We start from the raw sequence: 27,404 nt of genomic DNA, 5'->3' as shown, positions 1-27,404 counted from the left end.
GATGTTAACTTAAAATAAACTTAATAATTTTATGTGTATAAATATATATATATATATATATATATAGGTAAATATATATATATATATACATATTAAAGTGTATAAGGATACATATATACATGTATAAGGATATTCGTAGATATAATTCAATTTTTAGATTAACCTTTTAAAAATTAAATAAAATTTTTTCTGATGTTTTAACATTAAAATCAGAAGTACATAGCAATAATAATATTCTAATTTTATTATTTTTGGAAACTAGATTTAAGGAGTATAAACATTTTTATATAATAAATTATATAAGAAAATCGCAATTGAAAAAGTTAGCAGCTCAGAAATATTTTTAAATAAGACATTCAAATTAAATAGTATTCAGAAATTTATCCTAGTACGCTTGCTTTTCATAGCAACTTATTAATATTTTTCCCAAATTTTAATGTTTAAATGTCGATATAATTATATACATACACTTATAAATATTTTTTTTTAATCAATACATATATTTAAAATATTTTCAAAAATATAAAAACATATTAAACAGAGTATAAAATTTCAATTTTATTGTTATTGAAGAAAAAAGAATGTAATGCATTTTTCTATATGAAAAAAATTATATTAAAATAATTATATTTTAGCTTCAATTTTCTTGGATATTCAAAATGTCTGTTCATTATAAATTTAAAAGTTCTAAAGATATCGATACAATAACGTTTGATGGCCTTCATATATCTGTTGGCGATTTAAAAAAAGCAATTATTAATCAAAAAAGAAAGGGTCATGTGTGGAAAGCAACAGATTTTGATTTACAAGTTATTAATGCCCAAACAAAAGAGGAATATAATGAAAATAACATATTGATACCGAAGAACACATCACTTATTATTGCAAGAGTACCTTTAACGAATCAAAATAAGGCACAGTGGAGTTCCGATTCAACACACTCAATTGATAAAAATCATTTAACAAGTACCGGGAATAATAATTTAGAAGGCTTAAGGGGTGAATTAGATTTATCACAAATGAGCGGCACCGAGGAAGACAAAATACAAGCAATGATATCACAGAGTACAATGGATTATGACCCTAATAAATATCAAAAAATACGCGGCCAAGGGCAGATTGGTGAAGTTCCTATCAGTTATCGTTGTTTCAAATGCCACAAATCTGGCCATTGGATAAAAAATTGTCCTCTTAATAGCTCGAACGATTCCCATAGTGATCACAAACGTGTTTCTGGTATACCGAAGTCTTTTTTACAAGAGCGTAGTAACATAAATAATGAAAAAAATGAAACGAAACTTTTGCCGCAAGATATTCAAGAAAAAGAAGATATTCCTGAAGATTTAATTTGTAGTATATGTAAAGATTTGTTCTCAGATGCCGTTATGATACCTTGCTGTGGAAGTTCTTTCTGTGATGAATGTGTACGTACAGCTCTACTGGAATCGGAAGACAACGAGTGTCCCGATTGTAAAGAAAAAGGTTGCTCGCCTGGTTCTCTTATACCTAATAGATTTTTAAGAAATTCTGTAAATAACTTTAAGAATCGTACGGGCTATGTCAAATACCAGCCTAATGTGAAAGACACATGTAAAACAATTAACCCTACAAATAAAGATAATGCAGAAAAATCAATTGAAAAAAGTAATAAATCTGATACAAAATTGATAGCGAATGATCAGTCAGTGTCACCTTCTGATTCAGTTAATGTAAAGAAAGACAATGTGAAAAAAGACAGTGTGAAATCTTTAAAGGTCGTAGAAGAAAATGTTGAAATAGGAAAAAGTGAAATTAAACAAATTTCGCCACATTATACAGAGTCTAAAGAGAAGGATCCTGATTCAGATTATGAAGACAATATTACTGTAACAATATCCCCTCGAAATAGAGATTCATCTATAAAATCAAAATCATCAGATAGACGACATAAAGATGGCATTCACTCATCCAGATCACCATCTAACGAAATAAAGCCCTTGGAATGTTTAGATTCATTTCAACAATCTTTTGATTCCAATGGCCCTATACAACAGATTCAGTCTATTAATAGTTCTGAAACTTCTGTTGATCCATTTACAAAATCAAATGCGATGACTGGTTATTTTAAGCCTATGCCAGAAAACATGGGAAATTTACCACCATCCAGACCTCCGATGCAACCTGGTCCATATGATCTGAATAATTATAACAGAATGCCTCATTTAAGAGGCTACATGTACAACGATAGACGTCCGCAACATCCAGGCTCATATCCTCCAATGCATGCTAGACAAATGAATATGGGTGGTCCAGGTCCTCGTTATATGGGACCATCTTCGAATTTAATGTCAGTATATCAAGGAATAGCCAATAAAGTTGGTACAGGCATCATTGACGATCCTTTGGAAGCTTTTAATCGAATCATGAGAGAAAAAGAAAAACGAAAAGAGAAAGAACGTAGGAGGTCTTTTGAAAGACACAGGTCTATGGAGAGACACAGATCGCGGTCGAATGAAAGAAGATTTCCCATGAACAGAAAAGTTTCACCATTCAATAAAAGGCTTGGGCGTAACAGATCTCCAGAGTATAAAAAAGAACGAGAACGACCAGTATCTCGTGAAAGAGATAGAAAACCGCATCATTATAGAGATGTAGAAAGAGATAGAGAACGTGATAGAGAACGTGAAAGAGATCGTGATAGAGAACGAGATCGTGATCGCGATAGAGATAGAGAAAGGGATAGGGATAGAGATAGAGATAGGCGTCCTGACAACTATAGAGATGTTAAACCAGTCGATGATTATAACAGAGAGCGAGACAAAAGAGGTGTAGAAGAATTTTATGACAGAAGGGATGACTTTAGAGATAGAAAATTGGATGATTACAGAAAGGATCGGGTTGAGGATAAACGACGACGGAGAAGCCGTTCAAATTCCTTTAGTGACCGAAGCATACGAAACACTCCAGAGAAACGTTTTGAACGCAATAGCATCGGACGTTTTGAAGGAAGAATGCGCTTATCACCAGGAAGATTTTCTCCTGCTCCACATTCTAGACATTCACCTATGCACATGCGACACTCTCCTGGAGCCTTAAGACATTCACCCATTCATATACGAAATTCTCCAACAACAAGTTCTCGTATGTCACCTTGCGGGCATAGTAGATTATCACCAGCATCACATTTGCGTCCTTCTCCGTTATCACACGTCAGACATTCCCCTCCTTCTCATGGTCGGCATTCACCATTATCGCATGTACGCCATTCTCCATCACATTATCATACTAAAGATATACTGCAGAGATATGAGGAGGCCCCTCCTGGAACTATTGAACCACCTCCACCAGGTTTTGAATTTCCCTCTAAATCAAATTACAATATTTGGAGCCCAAATGAGTTTAACAATGCACCAAAATCAACAAAAAAAGATTTTTATGGTGAAGATCCATTTGATATGTATTTTCCACCTAAGGAACACTTTGATGATGAGTCAGAAGCTATTTACGGAGATTTAAACATTAAATCAGATCAAGAGAAAAATAGACCTAAAACAAGAAGCCATTCAATTGAATCACTGAATAGGTTTAAAGATATCTCTCGCAGTCATCAAACATATAGGAAAAAAAGTCGTAGTAGAAGTCAATCTTCGAATAAAATTAGTAAAACTATTCGAGAAGAAACGCTTCAGGTATCGCAGAATAATAGTAGTCATAGTAAAAACAAATCCAAACGTAGCTCAGAAAAAGAAAGATCAGACACTAATAGCAAATATTTGAAAAATCAACAACAAAATGATGAGAACAAGAGAGAGAATGACGATCGATATAACCAACAGTCACAACAAAATCTAATGAAGGATGATGAGAAAAATAGAAAATCGAGTGAAAAATTAAGTAAAATGAAGGTATCGAAAAGTGAAAAACATAGTGATAGTGAGAGTGGGAAGAAAAACAAAAAAGTAAAAAAAGAAAGCAGGAAAAAGAAAAAGGAAAAAGAAGATAAGGACAAAAAACATAGAAAAAAAAATAAAGACAAAAAAGATAAACTTAAATCACAGAAGTATTTAAGTAAAGATTCAAATAAAACAAATACTCCACCTAAAACTACTAGCGAAGATGAAAATGACAAAAAAATAGTTGCAGTTCAAAAAGATCCAGCAGAAATCAATGAAGAAGTAGATAAAACTTCTCTTAAACCAAAGGATAAATCAGACGATGATGATAAAAAGTCAAGAACAAGTAGCAATGATGGTACTGATGAGACTGACGAACATTTTGATGAAAACAGCGGCCGGGAGAATGATTTTGATTTAAATACGTCAGCTGAGAGTGGTGAAATTATTGATGATAATTTCGAAACATCTTTTCAGGCAAATAATATTACACCATTACCTGAACCATCAAAGTGGGAACTTGATGATGAACTTGTGATTTACCAAGGAGATCGTGAGCGTGAGGATAAAATTGATGTACAAAACCGTTTAGATAATAATATTAAAAATTTACCTGGCAAAGTAACAAGCGAAGTTATAAAAAGAGCAGAAAATGCAATTTTTACAAGAACAACCACCCAAATAAGACCAATAGAAATAAAAAAAATTGGTTCAACAAATGATTTTGATTCTTCTTTTGATAAAAAAGAAAATTCAATTAAATCTTTTACAATAAAACATAAATCGATAAAAGATCGTTTAGGACCCCTGATTAATCCAAATAATTTATTATCATCGTCCATGCCGACTGTTATAGCTTCTTCATTTGATAGAAGTAGTAATAACAAAAAATACGATTTAGACAATGATAAAAAGAACCGTAATAAAGACCAAAATAACGATGATAATATTAAAAATATTAGAGATAATAAAAATGTTGAGCATAGGCGATTGAGCAGAAGTAGAAGCAGAGACCGATGTAGAGATAGAGAAAGAGATCGGGACAAAGAAAAAGATAGAGAAAGTAAACATCGCGAAAGCAGAATAAAAAGCAAATCAAGAAGTAAAGAAAAGCAAGAAATAACCTCCAGTAGAAGAAATAGTTTTGATAGAAGAGATCTAAAAGATGTAAAATCATCAACCGGAGGAATTAGTAATATTTCAAATAGTAGTTATAATAAAGATAAAAAACGTGGGAGATCTCCATCCCCTGATGAGATAAAAAACAAAAAATCCAAACAGGAACATTATAATAGAAGTAGAAGTCAAAGAAAACGATCATTATCCTCATCAAACAAGGCAATAGCTAAAAAAAGAGATTCATCAACAGCACACAGCACAACTGATTCAGAGGAAGACCGTAATCAAAGTAAAAAAATCAAACATAAATATAATGAGAAAGATAGAAGAGATACAGTTTCAAGAAGGTCATCATCCGTTGATTCAAGAAAAAGTTCAAAATCTAAGAAAAAGAAAAAGAAATCAAGTAAAAAAAAGAAAAAGAGTAAAGATTAAAAGCCTTATTTTTTATTTCAAAAATATTTTTCAAATAAAGTAAAGTATATTCTTTAATTATAAAAAAACAAACAACAAAAAAATATTTTTTTTCTTTTTTATGTTATTAATTTCTTTTTCTAAATTAAATTTTTTCGTATTAAATGAAAAAATAAGAGCATATTTTGAGACTTTGAATTTATTTTATTTTTTGAGCGACTCTTACATGATTTTGGCCAAAAATGATTTTACAAACGAGAATAATTGCAAATAAAGAAGGAAAGTTGTTTCGTTTAAGGATAAAACGCTTAACGATTGAACGGTTTGTTTTCAAAGAAATACTTTTAGATCCAAATATTTTTTATCAAAATATAAAAATAAAATTATATTATTTTGAGTTGTAAAGTTGAGTTGAATTAATACGGGCGGTACATACATACTTCTTCAAAATTATTTGAAATCTTATTAACCAATTGAACTAAGTATTCGTAAGCCTTCACAAAATATTGTAACAGACAAAAAATTAAACTCTAGAGGTTTATTAAGGAAAAAATAATTATAAGAAATGTAATTTAATTTTACAAGAATGAAATTTAGAATGAGTATTTATTTGTTTCATATTCACCACAATAAGAAAACACGGATACAATACTGCTTACTTTTCTAAAATCAAAACTAAAGATAGATTTTTTATTTTCGTTTTGTTTTTATGAAAAATTTTAATAATATTTTTATTCAAGTGATTGGGGGATAGTGGCGGTTATATTTTTATTAAATTTCTATTCAATTTAACTTATACATATTTGATTTGATTCCAAAATATCAAAATTATTTATTGATTTTACAAATTATCAATAAAAAACTAACTTCGTTTTAAAAATTTCTAGTCCAGCTTCATTTGGTCTTACTTTCATTTCAATAACTTTATTTCAGTTAAGTAAAAAAATTCAGTAACCAGATAGTAGGGCAGTGCTTGAAGGTATCAACGAGGTATTTTTGCTTAGTTTTTAAAGCATATTTTACATCTTAAATTTTTTGGTTTTATTCAAATGGATTTAAGAGGTATAAAACTGTGTGACTTGGAATAATGTAGTGTGCCAAATTTAAAAATTATTGAACGTGACTAATTAATGTGTTATATGTATTCAAGTATATGTATTCGCTTTACAGTGCATTGTTATATTATATCTTCCTATATGGGTAAAGTTTTTGTATGAAGACAATGTTTTCAACTCAATAGGTTTCTAGATACAGGTACTTAAAGCCAATTTCGATTGTCGCCTTTACCTCTTGAAATATTAACTATCTCCGTTTTTATAGACGTTTCACAATATTTTTACGAAATAGTAAAATTTATATGTTGCTTATGAAGTCAATACATTTTTGGAGTAATTGAGCATTTAAAGTTTCTTTTAAAATTGAGTAAGGAAATATACTCAATTTAATAAACTCCACCGGTCGGTTTCTAAAATATTAATATATATTTAATTTTATTTTTTACTTTTGCAATATTAAAATTTCTTTACAACTTTAAAATTTATTCTTAAAACTTTTTTTTTACATTTATAAACGTTATTACAAAACCGCTTTTTACTTCTATTTTTTTAGTTAACTATATAACAGTTAACTAAAGAAATTGAGCTTATATACACTTTCAATATAAATTTTTATCAATCATATATCATCAGTTAAACAAAGCACATATTTGTATTTTATATAAATTTTTGATGAAAAAAATTAAGATGCAGCTAACATTTTAAATTTACGAAATTGAATTTCATTATTATTAAAAATTTTGGTTTTGGAACTATTTCTTATTTGGAAGTATTTCTAAATTTTAGTTTCAGATATTAACTGTTTCTGTCTGTCTTTATAAATACATATTTGATTTTTCGTCTTACTAGATGCTTCAAGAGAATACTCCCTAGCCAAGTTCATGGCATTCTCTTGTCTTCTGTATTTTCCTTAGTGATATAGTTATATTGGCTCCTCGTACTTGGAACTACATTCACAAATTGTCTTGCCTAATTTTGTATTTTTCAAAAACTTTGAGTTGAAACAACTTCCACTGAATTTTTTAAGATGTCCTTTTTTTTAAAAAAGAAAGCTCTGTTTTATTTTTTCTATTTTTTGAGGCTTCAAATTTGTTACCTTAGTATGGTCCTTAGAAAAAATAAATAGATAAGATTTAATTTTTTAAGAACCATACTAAAAACTACATAGGGTTATTTTCTTATTTAATGTAACCCTAATCTTGTTCTTATAGCTAAAGTTCTTATAAACACAACAATTGCTCAATAACCTTTATTGTTTCTGAAAAAATAATAACACGAACTCGGTATTTGTGTAATTAATTATATTCAATTTGTTGCAAATATTTCATATTTTAATATATTAGTACATTTATACATCAAAATATTTACATATATTTTTCCAATTTTTTAAAATAAAATGTAATATAAATTAATGTGAAAATTTAAAAAAAGATAACATTTTTGGGAAAATTTATACACCAAAAAGAAAAATTTGCCTATTCGTTAGAAATATAAAGCCCGCTTAACTCTAGTGTCTGGAATGTATCTGGAACAATTGCAGGTCGTTGGCTAGGTAACGCCAACTTGAGCATTGTATATAGAAATTTTGAAGCTACAGATGTGTACATCATAATAGCAGTGGTGTTACAAAAAAATAAATTTTTAAAATTTTATTAAATTTATAATAAAAATACTAATAACACATATTTCGTCATTTTTAAACTAAAATCATAATTCATAGTTATTACCTCTCTTAAAAAGAAAAAAAAAAACAAAAATAAGTGTTTTTGAACACAGAAAGTTGTGCATTAAAATAGCAGTCTTAACGATTAGAATTCTTCCGTTTTGAAGAAAAAGTAAAATAAATTGAAATCATAGGACTCCATTTATTGTTCCGTTAATATTTCGTTGTCTGATCAGAATTTTTTATGACTGCTTGACATCTCCGATTCGTGGGTCCTACTAAACTTTGACATCATCTTGAAGGAATTGTTTGCCAAGATATTTGTACAACTTATTAAAGCTCTTGCAAATTTTTCGGTTTTTTGTCCCCCACTGACTTTTTAATATCAATCCAGAGATGTTCAATAGGATTCAAGCCAGGAGGTTGTGCAGGCCAGGTCATCAAAGAAAGGTACCTCCTCTTTTAACACCGTTGCGTTTTTCAATTTTGTTTTTCCATTTTAACGCATTGCTTATAATTTTTGCAGAACACCCTAACACCCCTTCAACAAACTGGTAAGATTTCTCTCTAATATCAATTTTCCAATTAATTTCCTTTCAGATACTCAGGAACCAATTTAACCTTCTTTTTAATTCTCTTCTTCAATTTAAATTAAAGAACCAATTTCCAAATTAAATATTATTTGTCAACGCACAGTTTAGTTACTTTCAAAATTGAACAATTAATGTTAGTACTTTTTTTTAGGCTTCTTACCACAAATATTTCAATAAATATTTCAATAAAAACTGCTATTTCAATGCACAGGGCAATATATACTCTTTCGATTTAGTTGCCGGAAGAGTATAAATTTCACAAACTGCGATAATGCATTTCTATTAATGCATTTCTATTATGCATTATCACAGTTTGTGAAAACCTATATTAATATTTTACGAGTAAGAATTATACAGTTATTACAAACATTTTATATTCATTGTTAATGTTATCAACATCTGATCTGCTAGCCTTAACTGAAAAATAATTTAATTTAAATCCTTTCAAGACATCAATATAACATTTATGACAATAACAAGTTAAATTAACGAAAGATAGTTGAACATAAATATCATAGATGTTAACGTTAGTAACTGGGTTGGGACCAACCAAGATAAGGGATTCGGACTATTGTAAAATGAAACTTTAGCATCTTCAAAATGTTGTTTTCGGATTACACTCTCTTTTAATTTTGTGTTATGGTTTATCGAGATATTTTATAGAATGAATTAACACATTTGAAACAATCATGTAATCCCTTGAATGAGTTTGATAGACAATTCATTTTCATAAAATTAAATTCACTATAACGACTTATATTTCCGTTTAAGGTCTAAATGAGCTTTTCAGATGTCGCTTCTTCAAAAGACATTAATTTCAATCTCAACAATAATTCTCGCCAAAAATTTTCTTCGATAACATAACTTCAAAATTATTAATTCTAAAAATAAACTTATTATCAAAATAAGTCAAATATTTGGTTGTCCGTACATATACAAACATTTTGAACTCTTTCGGAGAATATTGCTCCATCTCCTAAACTAAAACCCTATAATGCTCATTCATTATCTTTTTCAATTATTTTCTTTTTTCCTAATTATAATCTATCCGAAATAAATAATGCATCTTCATGCATGCCTTTTCTAATTACTTTTCCAAAATGGGTCAGGCTTTCAAAGTACATCATTCTTTCAATGTTTTAAGTTTTAAGTTAAAATTTGTGAGATTCACTTCTTCTAATTACTTTTTCAAGGTGGATCCCATAAATTTTTCAGCATTGAAGAACATCATTCTTTCCAAATTTTAAAAACTTTAAATTTCAAAATTTGGTAAATTGTTTTTAAAAATATCTCACAATATCTCAGTAATATCATAGAAATGCAGGATTACAAAATTAAATTGCATATGAAACTGAGAATTCGCCATGATATCTTGGCGAATGTGACAGTTTCATATTATGTATGGCAAATTTGCTGTTTTTCATTACGAATTCGCAAAAATCTGGCGATTGAAAAATATGATGTGATAAGTACGTCCCATTGTGCAAAAAAATTGGTGTATGAATCTATACGTCATACATAATACAAAATGCTGGCGTAAAGTAATTAAATAAAAGCTTAAAATAATACACTATTCTTAAAAAGCCAATAAATATCAGTAAATTTAAGCATTTTCTGCACAAACATCGTTTTGCTTTTAACGGTTACCATGATTTCTTGTACGTCATCTTGCTACTGCCTCAGGCAATTTAATTGTCGATGGATTTTCTAGTTGTAATAGTGTCCACTTTATGTTATTTTCTTATATATTGAACGTACAGCTCTATTTAAATTATTTGCTGAAATGGCGAAGTGACTATTTCTAATTGCAATACAAATAAAACTCATACAGAAAAAATATATATGTATCATTTAAAAAATTCAATCAATATTGCTGTAATATTGCAATGTGTTTTATTTCATCAACAACAAATATTTTGACGAATTCTACTTATTCGAAGTAAGACTTTCAGAATTATTTATTTGTTAATTCAGAAATAAGTTTAATCAATTATGTATTGTCATTTGTTTCATGAAATTTCATTAGTGAATTTTTTCTTTTTAATTAATTATCGCCGAATACAAGGTTCTGTTGTTTAATCGGGTAGGTAACTATTTCTTTTAGTAAAAATATGTCATTTCTTGCATACACACTTCATAAGGTAACATGCACTATGACAGAACTTTTTTTTTATTTTTGTTTTCTTTAATTCCTTAAATTGTGTAATGCATTTTATATAATTTTTAAAAGAAAACACTTATTTTTCCTATTTGTTTTGTTATTTTTTAATTACTTTGATAACGTTTGCTGGTCAACCGGTAAGTGTCACACACTAACGTTGACTGATTGTTTATCTTTTTTAAAAACCATGCGATCTTTTCTTTAATATCAATTTTCATATAAAGAAAAAGATGGCTTCAAGCGTCTCAAATTTCAAGTGGTAGATTGTAGATTTGTTTAACGGGGGTAACAGTGCACCGCGACCACGTATAAGGATCTATTGTGCGCCCCATCCGAGTGCGGGACATGCCCTACAACACACGCTCGAGACCCACCCTCCTGATGAACTCAAGCAACTTATGAGGACCAGAAGACCGCAACTCCGCCACCGTTAGAGCAAAGCCTCCCAGCACCTCTCCCCTCCTACGAACAAGAGCATCACACTCCCCCAGGAGGTGTACCACTAATCATTGAAAATAAATAGAACTTCACATAGTCCATTTCCGTATCTTCTTCCCAACCATTTGAGTAGTATCTTCTAGCTATCATACTAAGCATTTTACGTGAATGTACAATGTTTATAAAGTATGTAAGAACTTCAGCATTGCTCGGGAGAGTATTTAATCGTCTAACGATTCTATCAGCGATATAGCCCATACTCCCCACAGAATCTCCACATCTATAGCCTGCGAGGATGCGGAGGGCATGCCATTCCTCCCTTTCTCGTTATTGCAAGGGGTATCACGGAGGTTAGTCTTCGTTTCCCTTGCAACTTCCCTTTTTTGTTTTGTGCGGTTGCTCCCGGACCATGACGGTGTTTTCCGTCGTATCGATTTTTCTGTTTTTGTTTTTTTGTGTCCTATTCATGTTTTGGTCCCACGAGTAGCTAGGGAAAGGGTATTCCGCTACGCCAGAGCCCCGCATGACGTAGTAAAGTCAAAAATACTCTCTGAGGTGACTCGGTATCAGAGAGACTCCGTTCGCGGTAGCCAGTATACCCCCCGGCTACCAACTAGTCCACTAGGCACGGGTCGTATAACACCATTGGATTGGGGGGACTTGTTGAAGGTAAGCTTACGCCGTTACTTCATGCCCAGGAGATTCTCTTAGTTTTCAGGCCTCGCTTTCGACCTTGTCGGCAAGGTTACACCTGCCAGACACCACTAGACTTAGACCTCATTGACCCTTCTTCAGCCCATTCACCACGGCAAGGTGGAATCCCATCGAAGGAGCCCTTGTTGTTGTTTTTGTTTTAATGATTCACTCACGCATTCGGCTTTTCATGGTTCTTACTCCTTTGGATTTTCGATTTCACTGTTTTATTTGATTTTAAATTTACATCTTAGATTTTTCACTTTAAATTTTTTGAAATTGACGATTTTGTCAAATTTCTTCCCATTTGTTTTTCCCTTTTATGGTCTATCTTGTTGTTTTGACCATACGACATGAAACATTAATTCTTGTTACATCTTGTCTCTTCCCGAGACCATAAAAGCGTTCTGTTCCTATTTCTTATGGAAGCGTTCTTCCATATTTCTATTTGCTTTCCATGCTGGTGGCATTATCCATTCCCCTGGTGTTCCGTCTCCCGTCACGCATGACCAATTTTGTGATCGTGTGTTTGTGGACGTTCCATCGGTAACTGGTTCTTTGAATAATTGAAAACCAAACACGTAGGCTGCTCCTATTATTGTGGGCGAACTTGTGCTAGCTGACTTCACATGGATGGTAGTGTCTGTCCATTTTAAATCTGATGTTTCAGTAAGTGTTGTTTCAGTAGGTCTTGAGTTTACTGTTTGAGTTTCTCTATCATTTGCTGTTGTGCTTGGAAAGTTTATGGTGCCATTTCTAAAACTAGTAAATCCTATTTACTGATCAGATAATTGTAATATGTATTTCATATTAAATCTGGTTCCTACTATTGTTTGCGTTGTCGTGATTCCATATCCCATTAATTTTTGTCTTATTTCTGCACGTCTTGGTGCTAGTTGACCGGGATGTCCGCATAGATTTTCGGTGATTACTGATGAGTATGGTGGTGCTATTCTGAAGATCATTGGTGGGTTATCAGTTGCGCTAGTAGCTGCCATTAGAATATCTCCACATATTCCTAGACTTGGTATTTCTTCAAATTGTACTAAAGTTGTCGCAGTTATTCTGACGGCGTGGTAACCTCAAAATCCCAAAACTACCGTTTGTGGTAAGCTTCGAACATTTAACTCAGTTTCCTTTCCTAGTTTATCAGTATAATTTCCGATTTCACGTAAATAGACGCTGATTGGTTGAGGTACGTTAAACGTGATTTCCTTAACCATTTTCAAGATCTCCTTCTCATTGCTAGTAAGTGATGAGTGCTGTTGCTTTGCTTTTACTGTTAAAAGTCTTAGCCATAACAATGCTGTTGCATAATTAACTAATTCCTCTTTTATCATAATTCTTTCCAACACCTTTTCATCAGTAGAGCATTCTGAGTAAACGTCCTTTGCGATTTCAACAATCTGTGAATAGTTTGCCGAAAAATTTTCATATGGAGTGTTGGTGCTAGTTTATCATGGTCAGATTTGTTTTCGGGTGGAGTAACAGTTGGAGCCATTGGACCTTTTCGTTGCATTGGTTTGACCTTCTTTTTGCCTACTCTATTTGGATCAAAATTTTCTAGTTTTCCTTTGAAAGCAGGTGCGATCTCTGCAACTTCATCCTTTGTGTAGATTTTCTTTTCTCCTTTGTCTGCCATTTCAAGTGGTGCACTTGTTGTAACTTAAAAGATCTTATCCCTTAACACATTCTTTATCAACATAAAGAAGCTTAAGTAGTAAGAAAGAATGTTTTATTTTCTATAATTGCAAGCCTGGAAGCAAAACACGATATGCCACACTTTTCTACTTTCGAGAAAATTGAAAGTTTAAAAAAGTCTTCTCTAAATTAGTTAGATCTTTAAAAAAGTGGTTATCTTGATTTTCTTCCAAAGTAAATTTAAAATTTTGTGTCAAATTTTTTCTTGCCCTAATAAATATAACTTTTTAATTAAACTTATTCAATATTATAACATAAAATTATCAAGCTATTTACAAACATGAATTACAAAATTTTTTTTTTTAATTTTTACAAAATACAAAATAATCACATTTTACTTTTAAAAAAATTTTAACTTATAAATATAAACTAAACATACCTTAAAATACGTGAACAAATATCAGAGTTAAAAATACTTGCAAGAAAAATTAAGTAGGCAGCAATAAATCGCTGTTATTAATGGAGGTCAAAAAATTAGTTAAGTCATATGTTATGCATACGGATCGATTTAAACTTTTTGCATAACTCTTAACGAAATCCAAGGCGGAATTAGGCATGCTGATCATAGCTTTATAGTGTTGTTTAAAAGTCATCTTATCGTCAAATAGAACTCCTAGATGTTTTACACGATTAGTTCTGTTAAATTACAATGGATGATTTAGAGACATTAAGCCAAAAATTGTTGAAGTAGCATTATCCTGTGAATCGATTCTTCTGTAAAATTTCGTATCAACGGTAATTGATACGAAAATAAAATTTCGTATAAAATAAACCAATTTTTATTTTACGTGCAACACCATTAGTAAAATTATGAGATATAAGAAGTCCCAAATGACTAAACTTAGATACACCACAATTTTCAACAAAGCATATTTTCTAACTACACAGATAAAAACTAATACGTTTAATGAAGCGTATTGGAAAACCATACAAAAAGGCATTAAAAGATAATTCACTTTTAAAACTTTTTTTATCATTTATAGCATGCAATCGGCTAGGCGCAACTGATCATTAATCTACTTTCAATTGACATTATTAACATTTTGGAGTTTGACTTTTGAGCTATTTGTATTACAATTAAAGTCAAAAACTAGAACAAGTCAAATATTTAATACGAATGCGCACAAATTTTTTTATGAAATTGTGCGCAACAAAAAACAATGTTACTTATCTGCAAAAAATTATCGAAAATTTTATCAACACGACAGCACCGAATGCGAGACTTTGACAATTGATTTAAACGAACGCTAGGGCTAATATTTTGTATAAAATGATAAATATGAAAAATTCAAAATGAATATTGAAAACTGAATTTCTAATGTACAATTTCTTTTCGTAAATGCGACACTGCTTCAATTAATAATAATTTCATGATATCCACGTTGCACTCTTGTTATTAGATTATTAAATATCAAATAAGATGCTTGGTTTTTTGAAGGATTATTTTTAAAATTATTTATTTGCTAATTCAGAAATAAGTTTAATCAGTTATTGCTAAAGAAATGTTATAATTATATTATTTATTTTGTATACAGAATTCGTATTTAAAGTTATACACTTACTCAAAAAGTTGGCCTATATGTAAAAAGGAAAAAAAGTTTATATAGTTATAATATAATTCTATATATTATTATCTAAAAAGTAACATAATTTCATTTATTTATATTAAACATAACAATTTTTTTTAAACAAAAAGTAACATACAGTGGCGGTCAATGAAATAGCAGTGTCATCATACAGTTATAATACAGAACTGAATATTCACCTACAGTTAAATTATAAGAAAATTTATATACATAATTGTTAAAGGCTTATCTTAAGTTAACAAAATTTGTCAACATGATTTCAAAGTTTATCACAGTTCCTGTGGAAAGGGGGGTTAACTGAAAAAAACTCAAGTTTAGACCGGTCAATGAAATAGCAGTATTAAGTTTTAATTAAACATTATATTGCTTTTTTTCTTTGATTCAACTTAAAAATATTTTAAAATTAAAATTTTGCATCTTTAAAAGAAAATTTAATATTTTGTTGTGAATCCTTTATTCTTTAGAACAGCCTCACATCTCCGTTTCATCGAGTTCACAAGGCTCATGCACCTTTCCGGTGTAATTTCACTCCATCTTTGATGGACAACGTTCCAAAGTTCTTTATTATTAGTTGGTTTTGCTTTAGAGACGGCTTTTTTAATATCTGTCCACAAATTTTCTATGGGATTAAGATCCGGTGATTGTGGGGGCCATATCATGACATCAATGTTCTTGCTACGAAGCCATTGCTTCGCTTTCCTACTGGTGTGCTTTGGGTCATTGTCCTGTTGTAGTACCCATTTTAAAGGCATTTCATCTTCTGCATATGGAAGCATAATATTTTGCAATATGTTGACATATTCGTCTGCATTCATGATCGTTTTGATCCAGTATATTGGTCCGACACCATAATACGAAAAGCAGCCCCAGATCATAATTGAGGAACCACCATGTTTTAAGGTTTTTACTGTATACTGTGGCTGGTATAAAGTATTTTTTGGACGTCTTACATAAGAACGAGAACCTATACCACCATATAAGACCACTTTATTCTCATCTGTCCACAAAATATTTCTCCATTTTTCAATAGGTCACGATATGTGTTCGTTTGCAGATGAAAGTCTCTTTCGTAGGTGTATGCCTTTTAAAAGTGGGACCTTTCTTGGACTTCGTGCAAATAAGGAAGCTTCCCTTAGTCGACGTCGAACTGTTTCCACACTTGCAGGTAACTGCAACACATCCTTTAGCTCCGTAGCCGGCATGCTTGGATTTTGCTTGGACAGCCTAACTAATTTTCTAACATTTTTTGGGGTCAAACAAGGTTTTTTTCCTCTATTTTCTGCACTTTTTTTTATATATTTTGGCGTTTGCAATCATTTTTGCTGAACAATTTTCTATTTCTTGAATTTCTTTGTAGGTTTTATTTGTTTCCAACAACTTTAGTATTGGGTTCCGCTTCTTTTCTGTACAATGTACACCACGTCCCATTTTTCCAAAGTAATAGCTAAGAAACTCAAATTATTATTTTTTTTTTTTTAATTTTCTGATATAAATTCTTACTTTTGTTCGAAACTTTAAACTGATACGAGTACTATTATTTTTTTTTAAGAATTTCACAAGTATTTTTTTACGGTAAAAAAAAATCAAAAAATATAATGACTCACTTATTATTTTGTTTCGATTGTTTTTGTGCATAAGCAAGCTTAAAAATTTATGCATGTTCATTCTTGTTTAGTGAATTAATTAGAATTTCTAATTGAAAGAAATTAATCTTGGTTCACACTGCTATTTTATTGACCGCATTTGTAAGTCGCCATTTCATGGCCAAAAAATTCTCCGTACAGGTAACAATATTTGAATGTGAATAAGAAATTGAAGTTTATTTAATATTTTGTACGGCCTCCTTCTGCGGTGATTACTGCCCGTAAGCGGTTTTTCATCGATAAGACAAGTTTCAGTACCAATTTTGGACCATTACTCTTCAATGACTTGCTTTAGCTGGTGCTTGTTAGAAATGCCATGTTTTCTAACTTGTCGTTCCAAAACATCCCACAAATGTTCTATAGGATTAAGGTCCGGGGATTGTGGAGGATGGAGAAGCACTATTTTAACATTATATAATAACCATTCTTCAATTAATTTGTAATCTATAATTTTTGGACGACCTCTCCCAGACGCTACTTCTAAACTTTTAGTTCTTTTAAAATTTTTATTACAATTGAATTGAAGAACGTGGCCATCGTTATATCAACGATTTTCGGCATATCTCTAGTAAACAGCAGATACAAAACTGGTCCTAACATAGTGCCTTGAGGCACAGCTGGTTGTATGTTTTTCAACTCAGATCTATCTTTGCTTGATGAAAACATTTTTTCTGCCAAGTAGGATTCTATTATTTCAAACGAAGTTTTTTGGTAAAATCCTATGCAATTTATAAACAAGACCTTCATGCCATACTTTATCGAATGCTTGCGCCACATCAAGAAACACTGAGGAACAAATACATTTTTCTTCTAGAGCTTTTTCATTAATATCCGTTATTCGATGAACTTGTTCTATCGTTGAGTGTTGCTTTTTGAACCCGAATTGATGCGCTGGAATTATACTGCCATTTTTAACCACAGGTTACAATCGTCTCATGAATAGTTTTTCAAACAACTTCGAAATAACTGGAAGTAACGAAATTGATCTATATGATGTCGTTTCGGTAAGCTGCTTTTCCAACTTTGGTATCATAATTATCGCAGCTTTTAAATGATGAGCAGAATTAAGATTGAAAATTATATTTGGTGAATAATGTGCAGCGTGGTTGAATAGTATGTTGAAATTTAAGTGATGTATTGTGTGGTTGAAAAAGAAATAATTGAATGTTTATAGATAAAATACTGGTATTTGGTGATAGTTTTGATAAGCTTGTGATGGAAAATTCGAATACTATATCCAAATATGAATCTAAATATCCAAATCTAGTTCTCCAAATATAAATGTTGTATGAATTTAGTATGATGATCTAGTGCGAATGTTGTTGGATAATCAAGTGTGAATATTGTATGTATGACGAAGAGTGAATGTTTTGTTGATTCAGTGTGGATGATCCAAGTACAGGAATCCTTCGTTATAAACAATTTTTGGGACCAAAAATTTTCGGGTTTATTACATTTTACATGTATATATTATTTTTTTCTGATTCAAAACACTCAGTGATATTTTTTTGTATGAATCTTCTACTTTCGTTATTCAGAATTGTCTTTTATTCTGATACAGTTTTCCACATTTTATTTGTTATTTTTTGAGATCTGTTTTCATCAGTGCCGTATTTTTAAAAAATTTCCACACAATTGTCATTTATATTATTTTTTTCGTTGTAAAAAAGTTCAAGTAAATCTGAATAGCTTAATTCTTCTTAAATCCGCAGATGATAATAAATGTTGCACATCTGTCATATCTGCTTCTGTAAATCCTATATTTCTAGCTAATTCTAAAATTTCTACAGAAATATTTTCAGTGCTTTCACTATTCGAAAAATTTTGGAAGCAGCTTTTTCCATATCTAAAAATATATAATAGGTACGTAAAATGTACATATGTATATACATTTTTATTGCAATTAAAGTTTATGTTTTTTTTACTTGATTATTAGTTTATTATTTTTTTTTACCTTGAGCATGCTAGATTGTGTAACTTCCTGTCAAGATTTTAAAATATTGTTGACAACTGATAAAATGTATTGATCCCAAAAGTTTTTTAAACAAGCATATTTATCTTCACTCTATCGTTTTCGATAGTTTTAATCAAATTTTGAAATGTTCTTCTTAAGTAATAAGCCTTTAAGTTGGATATGACTCGCTGGTCCATTGGTTGAATAAGCGAAATGGAGTTTTGTTGGAAGAAATAGCGCTTTGACATTTTCATTATAATCATCTAAAATTGGTAGGTGACCAGTCAAAATGTTTCTTTTTTTGGTATTCGTAATTCCAACGACCGTACTTTATTTCTTCTCCATTTCGTAAAACTGTATGAACTGTATCTTGCTTTAAACACATTAAGAAAGCTATATTAGACATTTTTTCTTTTTGCTCCCATTTTCTCATAATTTTTAATTTTTTTTTCAATTGATAAAGTATTTCTTTTTTTTTAATTTTCCTTTCGCACTTATATTTAAATTTAATCAAAAACGTTGCTTCGAAAAAAATTTTAACGCGTATAACTGTATATGAAAAACCCTAAAAAAAATTTGTCTATATAGGAATGAACTATTATTTTAAACGGGGTAGGACATAGAAAATGTTATTGGTTAAATCGAAGTTTGTTATATAGGGGTCGTTTAAAACAGGGTATTCCTATATGTGAAAGCGCTGATGTATGACTAAGTGCTGATGAATAATGTGTAAAAAGCATGGGTTTTTATGTATAACTGTGCGTACTTATACCTATTTCGTATCGCTTGATACTGGTATAATACGGTGATTTACGATTAAACTGCTTTTTGCTGTATTATAAAAAGGGCTTTGGATCATTGTGTTATTGAAGGATCCATTTTAAAGGCATTTCATCCTCTGCATTTGGAAGCATAGTATTTTGCGATATGTTGGCGTATTCATCAGAAGTCATTATTGGTTTGATCCAGTATATTGGTCCGACACCATTATAAAAAAAACGACCCAAACCATAATTGCAGAACCCCCACGTTTTAAGGTTTTTACTGTATATCCTTGATTATATTTAGTGTTATATTTTTCACAAAGAAGAAGTCAATATGACTGGGGACATAGTTTGGATAGATCTGCCTATTCCTTTAGCGTCAAAATTTTTTTTTCAGTCTGCAAACTATCTGAAACTTTTACGAATAGAAATGTGGTAAATTTTTTTACCGTAGTTGACTTTTAATAGACCGTAAACGTCAAAACAAAAAAAAATAGAAAAAAAAGGAAAGCGCAAAGTTTTTTATAATAAAGTTAAAATTGAAATTTTATTTAACAAAAATAATAGGTATTAACGTAATCTTTCAATTTTATGGTATTATAACGTACATATTAACCAGAAATTATTCACAACCTTGCTGTTTAATGATAGGTATTATAATACTCATCAAAATAGATAGATTTAAAATTATTTTTTATATTATTTTTAATAATATATTTACTTAGCTATTTATAGGAAATTTATTCATATAATTACTTTGTCAGACTGTCTGAATGTACAAAAATCTGCAACTTTGACTCTTGTTTTACTTTTTCTAAACGTTTGAATTTACACTTTGACTGACAGTAGTAGTAGAATATGAGAAAGTCAGACTTTGCAAAATTTGACGTTTAAGAATTTACCTATTGTATTGGTATCTGGGCCACCGTGATAACTTAGTTAATTGATTATTTTATAGCTCTTCTTCTTTCAGGTTATAAGGTTTAAGTTTTTATTACAATCAAGATTATTTGCTTTTATATTCTAAAGGATTAAGGTCTGGGAATTGTGGAGGATGGGGAAGCACTTTTTTAACATTATATAATAACCATTCTTCAATTAATTTGTAATCTATAATTTTTGGACGACCTCTCTCAGACGCTACTTCTAAACTTTAAGTTCTTTTAAAATTTTTGTGTGGTTGAAAATCAGCCTTTGTGTTGTGTGGAATATTTCTTAATCACATCGGGGTCACCAATTGTAGAGGTAGATTATACAAGCATGTAATTATTTATTAAGAACACTTAATAATTTTAAATTATTTTATTAAAATTCAATTATTAATTTGATTACAAATTTTTGTATAATAAATTTATGTTAAATTCTAAAATTAATCATTATATTATGTAATATAATATATAATATACAAAATTAATTATTACATTATACAGTATGTTATGCCTAGTAGCACTTCACTACTTACCTATTACAGTAAAAAAGAGAATAACGACTGAAGAGAGTGAATTACAGGTAGCGGTATTCGTAGGGATGCTATGAGAGCAAGATTTTACGATGTTATTTTATACCGCTACTTACTATAATTTACACCATTATACGTAGCAAGAGCATGAATCTAATCAATTAGTTAAAATACGAAATTTTTTAGAACAGCGCCACTCATTATTCAGTTATTTGTCGATACCCACAAAACCCTAGTATATCGACGACGGTACGTCATCGGCAAAATAATTTTTTAAAAAAGAAAACAAAAACGAATTAAGTAAAATCGGAATGAATTTGCTTGAACGCAAATCTGAACCAAGTATGCCTTGTTCAGTACGCGTTTTGACCGCAACGGCTATTGAAGAAAATCGAGATGAAATTTTTTCTCTATTTAGGATAAATTTAAATGGAAGTTTATGATAGACAAAATGGAAGTGAAATAGTGATGTGTTTATGGAGGAAGACCGGTAAATATTGCTGTATGGACACTTGGTGTGACACTGGAGTGGGTGATGATTAGGGATCTTGAAATGGAGGCCTGTTGTTTTGAGGAAGGTGGAACTGATTTAGCAGGAATAATCTAAACACGTTCTTTTTGTGCAAGGATGAATATGTATGTTGCGTTGATAACGCATTCGTCTTTTAGCATAGTTTAGAAATTTTGGACTACTTGGTTATTTGGGCTGGGTGACTATCTTGTGGTGCCTTTTGAAGTTGCAATGGAGTCAGATTTGGAGTTTATTGAAGTTGCAGTCAATAAACTTTTTCTAAATGCGAAAATTGGATTAAATACGAGATAAATTTAAATTAAACAAAAAGTTAAATGAAAGTTCGAAGAATCGTAACCCTATCTTTGATTATGAAAAAAGATCCATATTTTATGTGGCTATAATTGCTTTAGTTATACATATATGTATACGTTTATATTACCTTTACGTTTAACAGCTTGCTTTCATTTTTATCTTCTAAAATTTTTAATAAGTTACGCTTCGTACATATTTCGTAATTTGATTCGTCTTATACTATGAAACATCCATTATCATGATATTCTAATGTGAAAAAATTATTTTTTTAGGGTTAGTAAAGTTTCGTGTATACTGTAAATACCGATTTTTCTGCTCCTAAGATAAAATAATAAATTACCCATTTAATGTATCGAATTATAAATAATTGTTTTAAATTTTTTATAGCCTTGTTCATGCTTCGATTTTAAACTATTCGGCGAATATTGAAAAATTAATAATTTAGATAAAAAAAAATTGAAAATTGAAAGTCTGAAATCTTGAAGATGTATTTAAAGCTAAATCTGGTTCCGGCTTATAAATTTTTTTAAAAACAATTTCTTTAAACTAAAAAAAAAAAATTAGTTTTCCTTTTGGTTTTCAGCAAGATTTGATATGTTATTTCCTAGATAATTGCATAGATTTTTGAATTTGCCGGATATTGGATTCTAAATTTAATATTTGGTTCGTCTTTTAACGAAGTATTTATGATAAGTACCATCATTTGCTATTCCTAAACTAAAAAACTTTTTCAAATAAAGCGTATTCATAGTTAAATAAATAAAATTAACATTCATTTTGCCGATATTCTGAATTACTGTATGTATAGGGAAAGTTCTGAAATACTGTATGTATATGCAAAGTTTTTATTTTGTAGATTTTTAAGAATTTTTATTTTTTTCTTTAGAAATTTTTGTACTTATATACTATTAAAAAAATAAAAGAAAAGAAAATATTTGGATCTTTAAAAGAATATTCAAAATTGATGCCTAATGACCGACTCTCACACATTTTTTTATTTATTACTCTGGTTATTTAGAATTTACGATTAACTTTCATAAATTCAAGATTGAAATATAACAATAATTACTCAGGTACAAAAAGAAAAATAACGTACTCATTAAATTATCTTTTCTACAAAGAAAAATGTAGCTATAATATAAATAAATGCATAAATATAATCCACATATACATATATGTATGTATTATCTTTCTCGTAATAAAAAAAGAATAGTTTTCCTTTGAATAAAAAAGTTTAGAACATGTTTTCAGTTTTTATTATATAAGTATTAAGTACGTATATTAATTTAATTAAAGAATTCAAATTTTTTTAATTGATAACTAAGCTGCTATCTTTACAATTGCGTTATATGATTATACTTATATATACATACATACAATGAGTTAAATTATTGAGTTAAAATATTTTGTAGTGCCTAAATTAGGTAAAATCTAGTAATAACCATATATATGTATTTATGTGTATATATTTAAAATTCAAATATAATTATAAGTTTGAGATTCTAGTTACAATATTTCAAGGAAATAAATCAAAAAAAAAAATTAATAATATTTTATCATTCACTTGGAATCATAAATTGGTATGAAAAATAATTAATATCTATGTTAATTCAAAAAGATTATACATTTTAATTTCAATGATAATTTTTTATAATAAATATTGAAAAATTTATAATTTATTGATAACTGCAAAAGCTACCAAAATTTCAAAGCAAAAATGTTCCATTTTTATAAGATTATTATACCTATAATTTCTGTCTGAATATAATGGAATGCATACATTGAAAATAAATACACTCAAAATTATTATTAAGTTTCATATTTTTTAACAATACACTTGTCACTCATAAATTTTGTCAAAGAACTTATTCCTTACTTTTTTCAACAGTACGTTATTGCATTGCGGAATGTAGGATATATATATACACATATATATATATATATTCGTATGTATGTACTTTAAATTGAAGTAGACTTTTAATATTTAAATTATAACACCTTAATACACAAAGAAAGAGTGCAAATTAAAGCAGTTAAATATTAAAAAAAAAGCAAAGCGTAAGCGTGAAAGTACAGCAGTTAACATTGAACAATACAAAAAAAAAAAACTAATTCTTTAAATTATTAAAAATAATTTTACATCACATCATATAAATGTTTAAATTAATTAATATTTAATTATATTTTATTTATACCCATTATAATATTTTAATTTTTTATATATGAATAATATATGTATGTAATTATTGAACTAAATATTAAATATAATATAAAAATATTATATTTTATTAATTATATTTTAAATTTTGTAATAATAAACATCTTCAGAAAATTTTAATTTCATACAAACAAAAAACTCAAAAAGAAATTAAAAATTGTAATCAGAATATTTTATGAAAATTTTAAACATTTGAATATTAATGAATTAAATGTACATTGAAATTATAATTTAAATAAAAAATTCAAATTAATTATAATAACATATATACATAGTTACTTTGAAAATAATTTAGTTTTGGTTTTTAATTTATTTAATTATTAAAAATTTTTATTAGAATTATATTATTAACTACTTACTTAAATAATAATAAAATGTCTGTACATAGTAATGGTAAAAAAAATTATTTTGTAAAATATATTAAGAAAATATTATACATAAATTACAATATTATAAATAAAACGTAAATATTAAAGAATAATAAAAATAAAAAGTTGAATTAAAAGAGCTTTTTCTTTATTTGACTAACTATTTTGTATATATGTATGTATATTTTTAACTTTCAAAGTAAATAAAATACAATCGCTAAAAAGAAATTGTACAATTTTAGTTGGTATTCTTTTGAATAGAGGTGGTTTTTAGCATTTGTTTCATAAAAATTTTGAAAAAAAATTAATTTAAATTTTAAGAACGAAATGGCCGTTAAAATTTTCCGTTTTCTAAAATCCGTTTTTAATAAATTCTGAAATTTTAGCAGCTTTTAGACACTAATAAATATTTAATTTGTTTAGAAGAAAATTTTTCCACCTCTAACTCAAATTATCTTATCTTTCCGAAACTGCAAATAACGTTTTAATTCGAGCATTATGTTAAAGCACCTTAAATTTTTTTTTGTTTTATTTCAAAGTTGCAATTTTTTAACTATATTCGTGTATGAATGTAAGTAATTTAAATAATTTAGTATACAGCAATCCCTCCTATAACGTAATTTTTGGAACCGAAAAATTTTTACGTTAAGTGAAATTACATTATAGGAGGTCCAACTAAACTAATATGACTAATATGTATGTACATACATATGTATGTATGTACTTGATATTTGCCTAAACTAGTAAGTTGTCTGTTGGTAAAGAAAGAAATTTAAATGAAAAAAAAAATAGATTATTGCATATTAAATTATTTTAAAATTACGTAAAACGAGGTAAAAAGTACATTAACTGAAAATAGGTAGGAAAAATAAAATTTACATATATCGAAATTATATAGTAAGAGGTTACGTTATAGGAGGGATTGCTGTACACGCATTGCCTTTAAAAGCATTTTTATTTTCACTTATTGAGGGGAAAAGTGCTACAATACAAACCATTGGTTTGATCCAACTTTATTGTTTACTTGAAAGAGGTAAGTGAGGAAAAGGAAAGAATTCTACGCCCATATTCTTTTTGTTGGTTTTTTTTGTGCAGTAAAATTTAAACATAATTTTAGCTGTCATACAATTTATACTATATAAATTAAATCAAACTTATTTTCGTAAAAATTGTATTTTTTTGGATGGCAGTGCAAAAACCGTGTGTAAAGTTTTTAAACTTTTGTTCAAATTCAAACAATTTTATAAATAGGTTAGGTTAGGTTAGGTTATCGCGGCTCCCCGAAGGGTTCACATAGACCAACTAGGTCCTTAAGTATTTAACTTAAGGTCATTTAAAAGGTGTAAAATTATTAATGCAAAAAAAACTTAAAATATTCAAAATATTCAAAAATTGAAATTTATAATAAAATTCATAAATAATCGTATCTTGTAAGACTATCGTATTTTGCTTGATCGAATTTCGAAAAATTATTTAAATCCTGTTTATAGTTACTTTTTTTATGATTTTGCTTTGTTATAAAAAAAAATATGTATAATTAAATGGTATTTTCAGATAATTTTAAAAGAAATTGTTAATAATCAAAGTTTATTTGTTCATTTTAGGAACAAAATGAGTAAACAGGATATTGAAACTTCTTTGGATGAATCACCCAGTAAGCGAATCAAATTAGAAACTCCTCGAAATGATGAAAAAGAAAATATATGTTTAAGAAAATTTAAAAAAATTCCTATATTTATAGTTGAATACCATAATGATGTTCTCGAATTTATTTATCGTTGTTTTGGTTCTCGTCATTTGCCACTTTACAACAATACAATAATACACTTTGATTCACATCCAGATATGGTAATATCAAATGACATTGAGCCAGAATTGATTTATGACAAAAATAAACTTTTAGAAAACTTAAGCATTGAAAATTGGATAATGCCAACATGTTATGGTGAACATTTAAAAAAAATCGTTTGGATAAAAAATTCATGGTGTCAACAAATTCATTGTGGTGAATTTAAATTCAATATTGGTGATTATGATAATGAATTATATGTTGATTTAAAAATACCATATTTTATATCTGAGGGAAATTATTGCTCCAATGATAAATTAAATAATAAAAAAGAAATTCACTTAAAAGTAATTGAGATTGATAATGAAAGAAACAATAATAATAAAATAGAAGAAGATAAAATTTTGAAAGAAGAATCTGATAATAAAGGAGGAAATTTTTCAAATATAAATGAATTCATAACTGATAATAATTTAATTTTGGATATTGATTTAGATTATTTTTCAACAGCAAATCCATTTTTAAATATTTATGAAAAAATTGATTGCTATAAAAGGATAACAGAAATTTTTGATTATAAAATTAATGAAAATAATTTTGAAATTGATTATGAAAAAAGAAAATTTCAATTGAAAAATTTAAAGGAAATATTTCAATACTTGGATTATCATAGAGATATTAATGAAAATGTTGAAATATTAATTGAAAATGATATAATAATAATTGAAAAAATTTTAGAATTAATTAAATTAATAAAAGAAAATTATAATGATAATGAAATTGATTGGATATTAATTTATAATGCTGGTTGTACAAGTGACAATAACGGCTTACCACATTTCATTAGCCCAGATGAAACATTAAATATTTATTTTGATAGTTTTAAAAATTTTCTTAAAAATTTGAAATATGAACCAATCGCAATTACTATATCAAGATCAACTGAAGATGGTTATTGTCCATCTAATAAAGTTGATTTTATTCAACAAAATGTTATTAACATTTTGCAATCAATTTATCGTGATAAATTGAATTCAAATCCAATTTTATGGTATGAAGAAACTAATTGGGACATTACGAAATTATAA

The 27,404-nt window shown here is 28.7% G+C and overlaps 3 protein-coding genes across 3 annotated transcripts in view; all 3 read left to right on the top strand.

Moving 5' to 3' along the window:
- The window catches only part of LOC129613257 (histone-lysine N-methyltransferase set1), a 7,089-nt gene extending 202 nt beyond the window's left edge, over nucleotides 1-6,887 (top strand). The window contains exon 2 of the mRNA XM_055527241.1: nucleotides 636-6,887. Within this exon, the coding sequence (XP_055383216.1) occupies nucleotides 660-5,426 (4,767 nt within the window). The 5' untranslated portion in view covers nucleotides 636-659 and the 3' untranslated portion in view covers nucleotides 5,427-6,887. The remainder of the gene's footprint in view (nucleotides 1-635) is intronic.
- LOC129613258 (protein FAM32A) overlaps nucleotides 1-22,717 on the top strand; it is a 25,530-nt gene extending 2,813 nt beyond the window's left edge. The window contains exon 7 of the mRNA XM_055527242.1: nucleotides 20,686-22,717. The gene's annotated coding sequence lies outside the window, so the exon portion shown is untranslated. The remainder of the gene's footprint in view (nucleotides 1-20,685) is intronic.
- The window catches only part of LOC129613302 (UPF0489 protein C5orf22 homolog), a 27,605-nt gene extending 201 nt beyond the window's left edge, over nucleotides 1-27,404 (top strand). The window contains exon 2 of the mRNA XM_055527303.1: nucleotides 26,132-27,404. Within this exon, the coding sequence (XP_055383278.1) occupies nucleotides 26,139-27,404 (1,266 nt within the window). The 5' untranslated portion in view covers nucleotides 26,132-26,138. The remainder of the gene's footprint in view (nucleotides 1-26,131) is intronic.

The sequence above is a fragment of the Condylostylus longicornis genome, unplaced genomic scaffold, assembly GCF_029603195.1.
Source record: "Condylostylus longicornis isolate FDR11 unplaced genomic scaffold, ASM2960319v2 ptg000081l, whole genome shotgun sequence".
Lineage (NCBI taxonomy): Eukaryota > Metazoa > Arthropoda > Insecta > Diptera > Dolichopodidae > Condylostylus > Condylostylus longicornis.
Note: the sequence above shows the minus strand (reverse complement) of the source record. Positions and strands in the feature narration are given on the sequence as shown.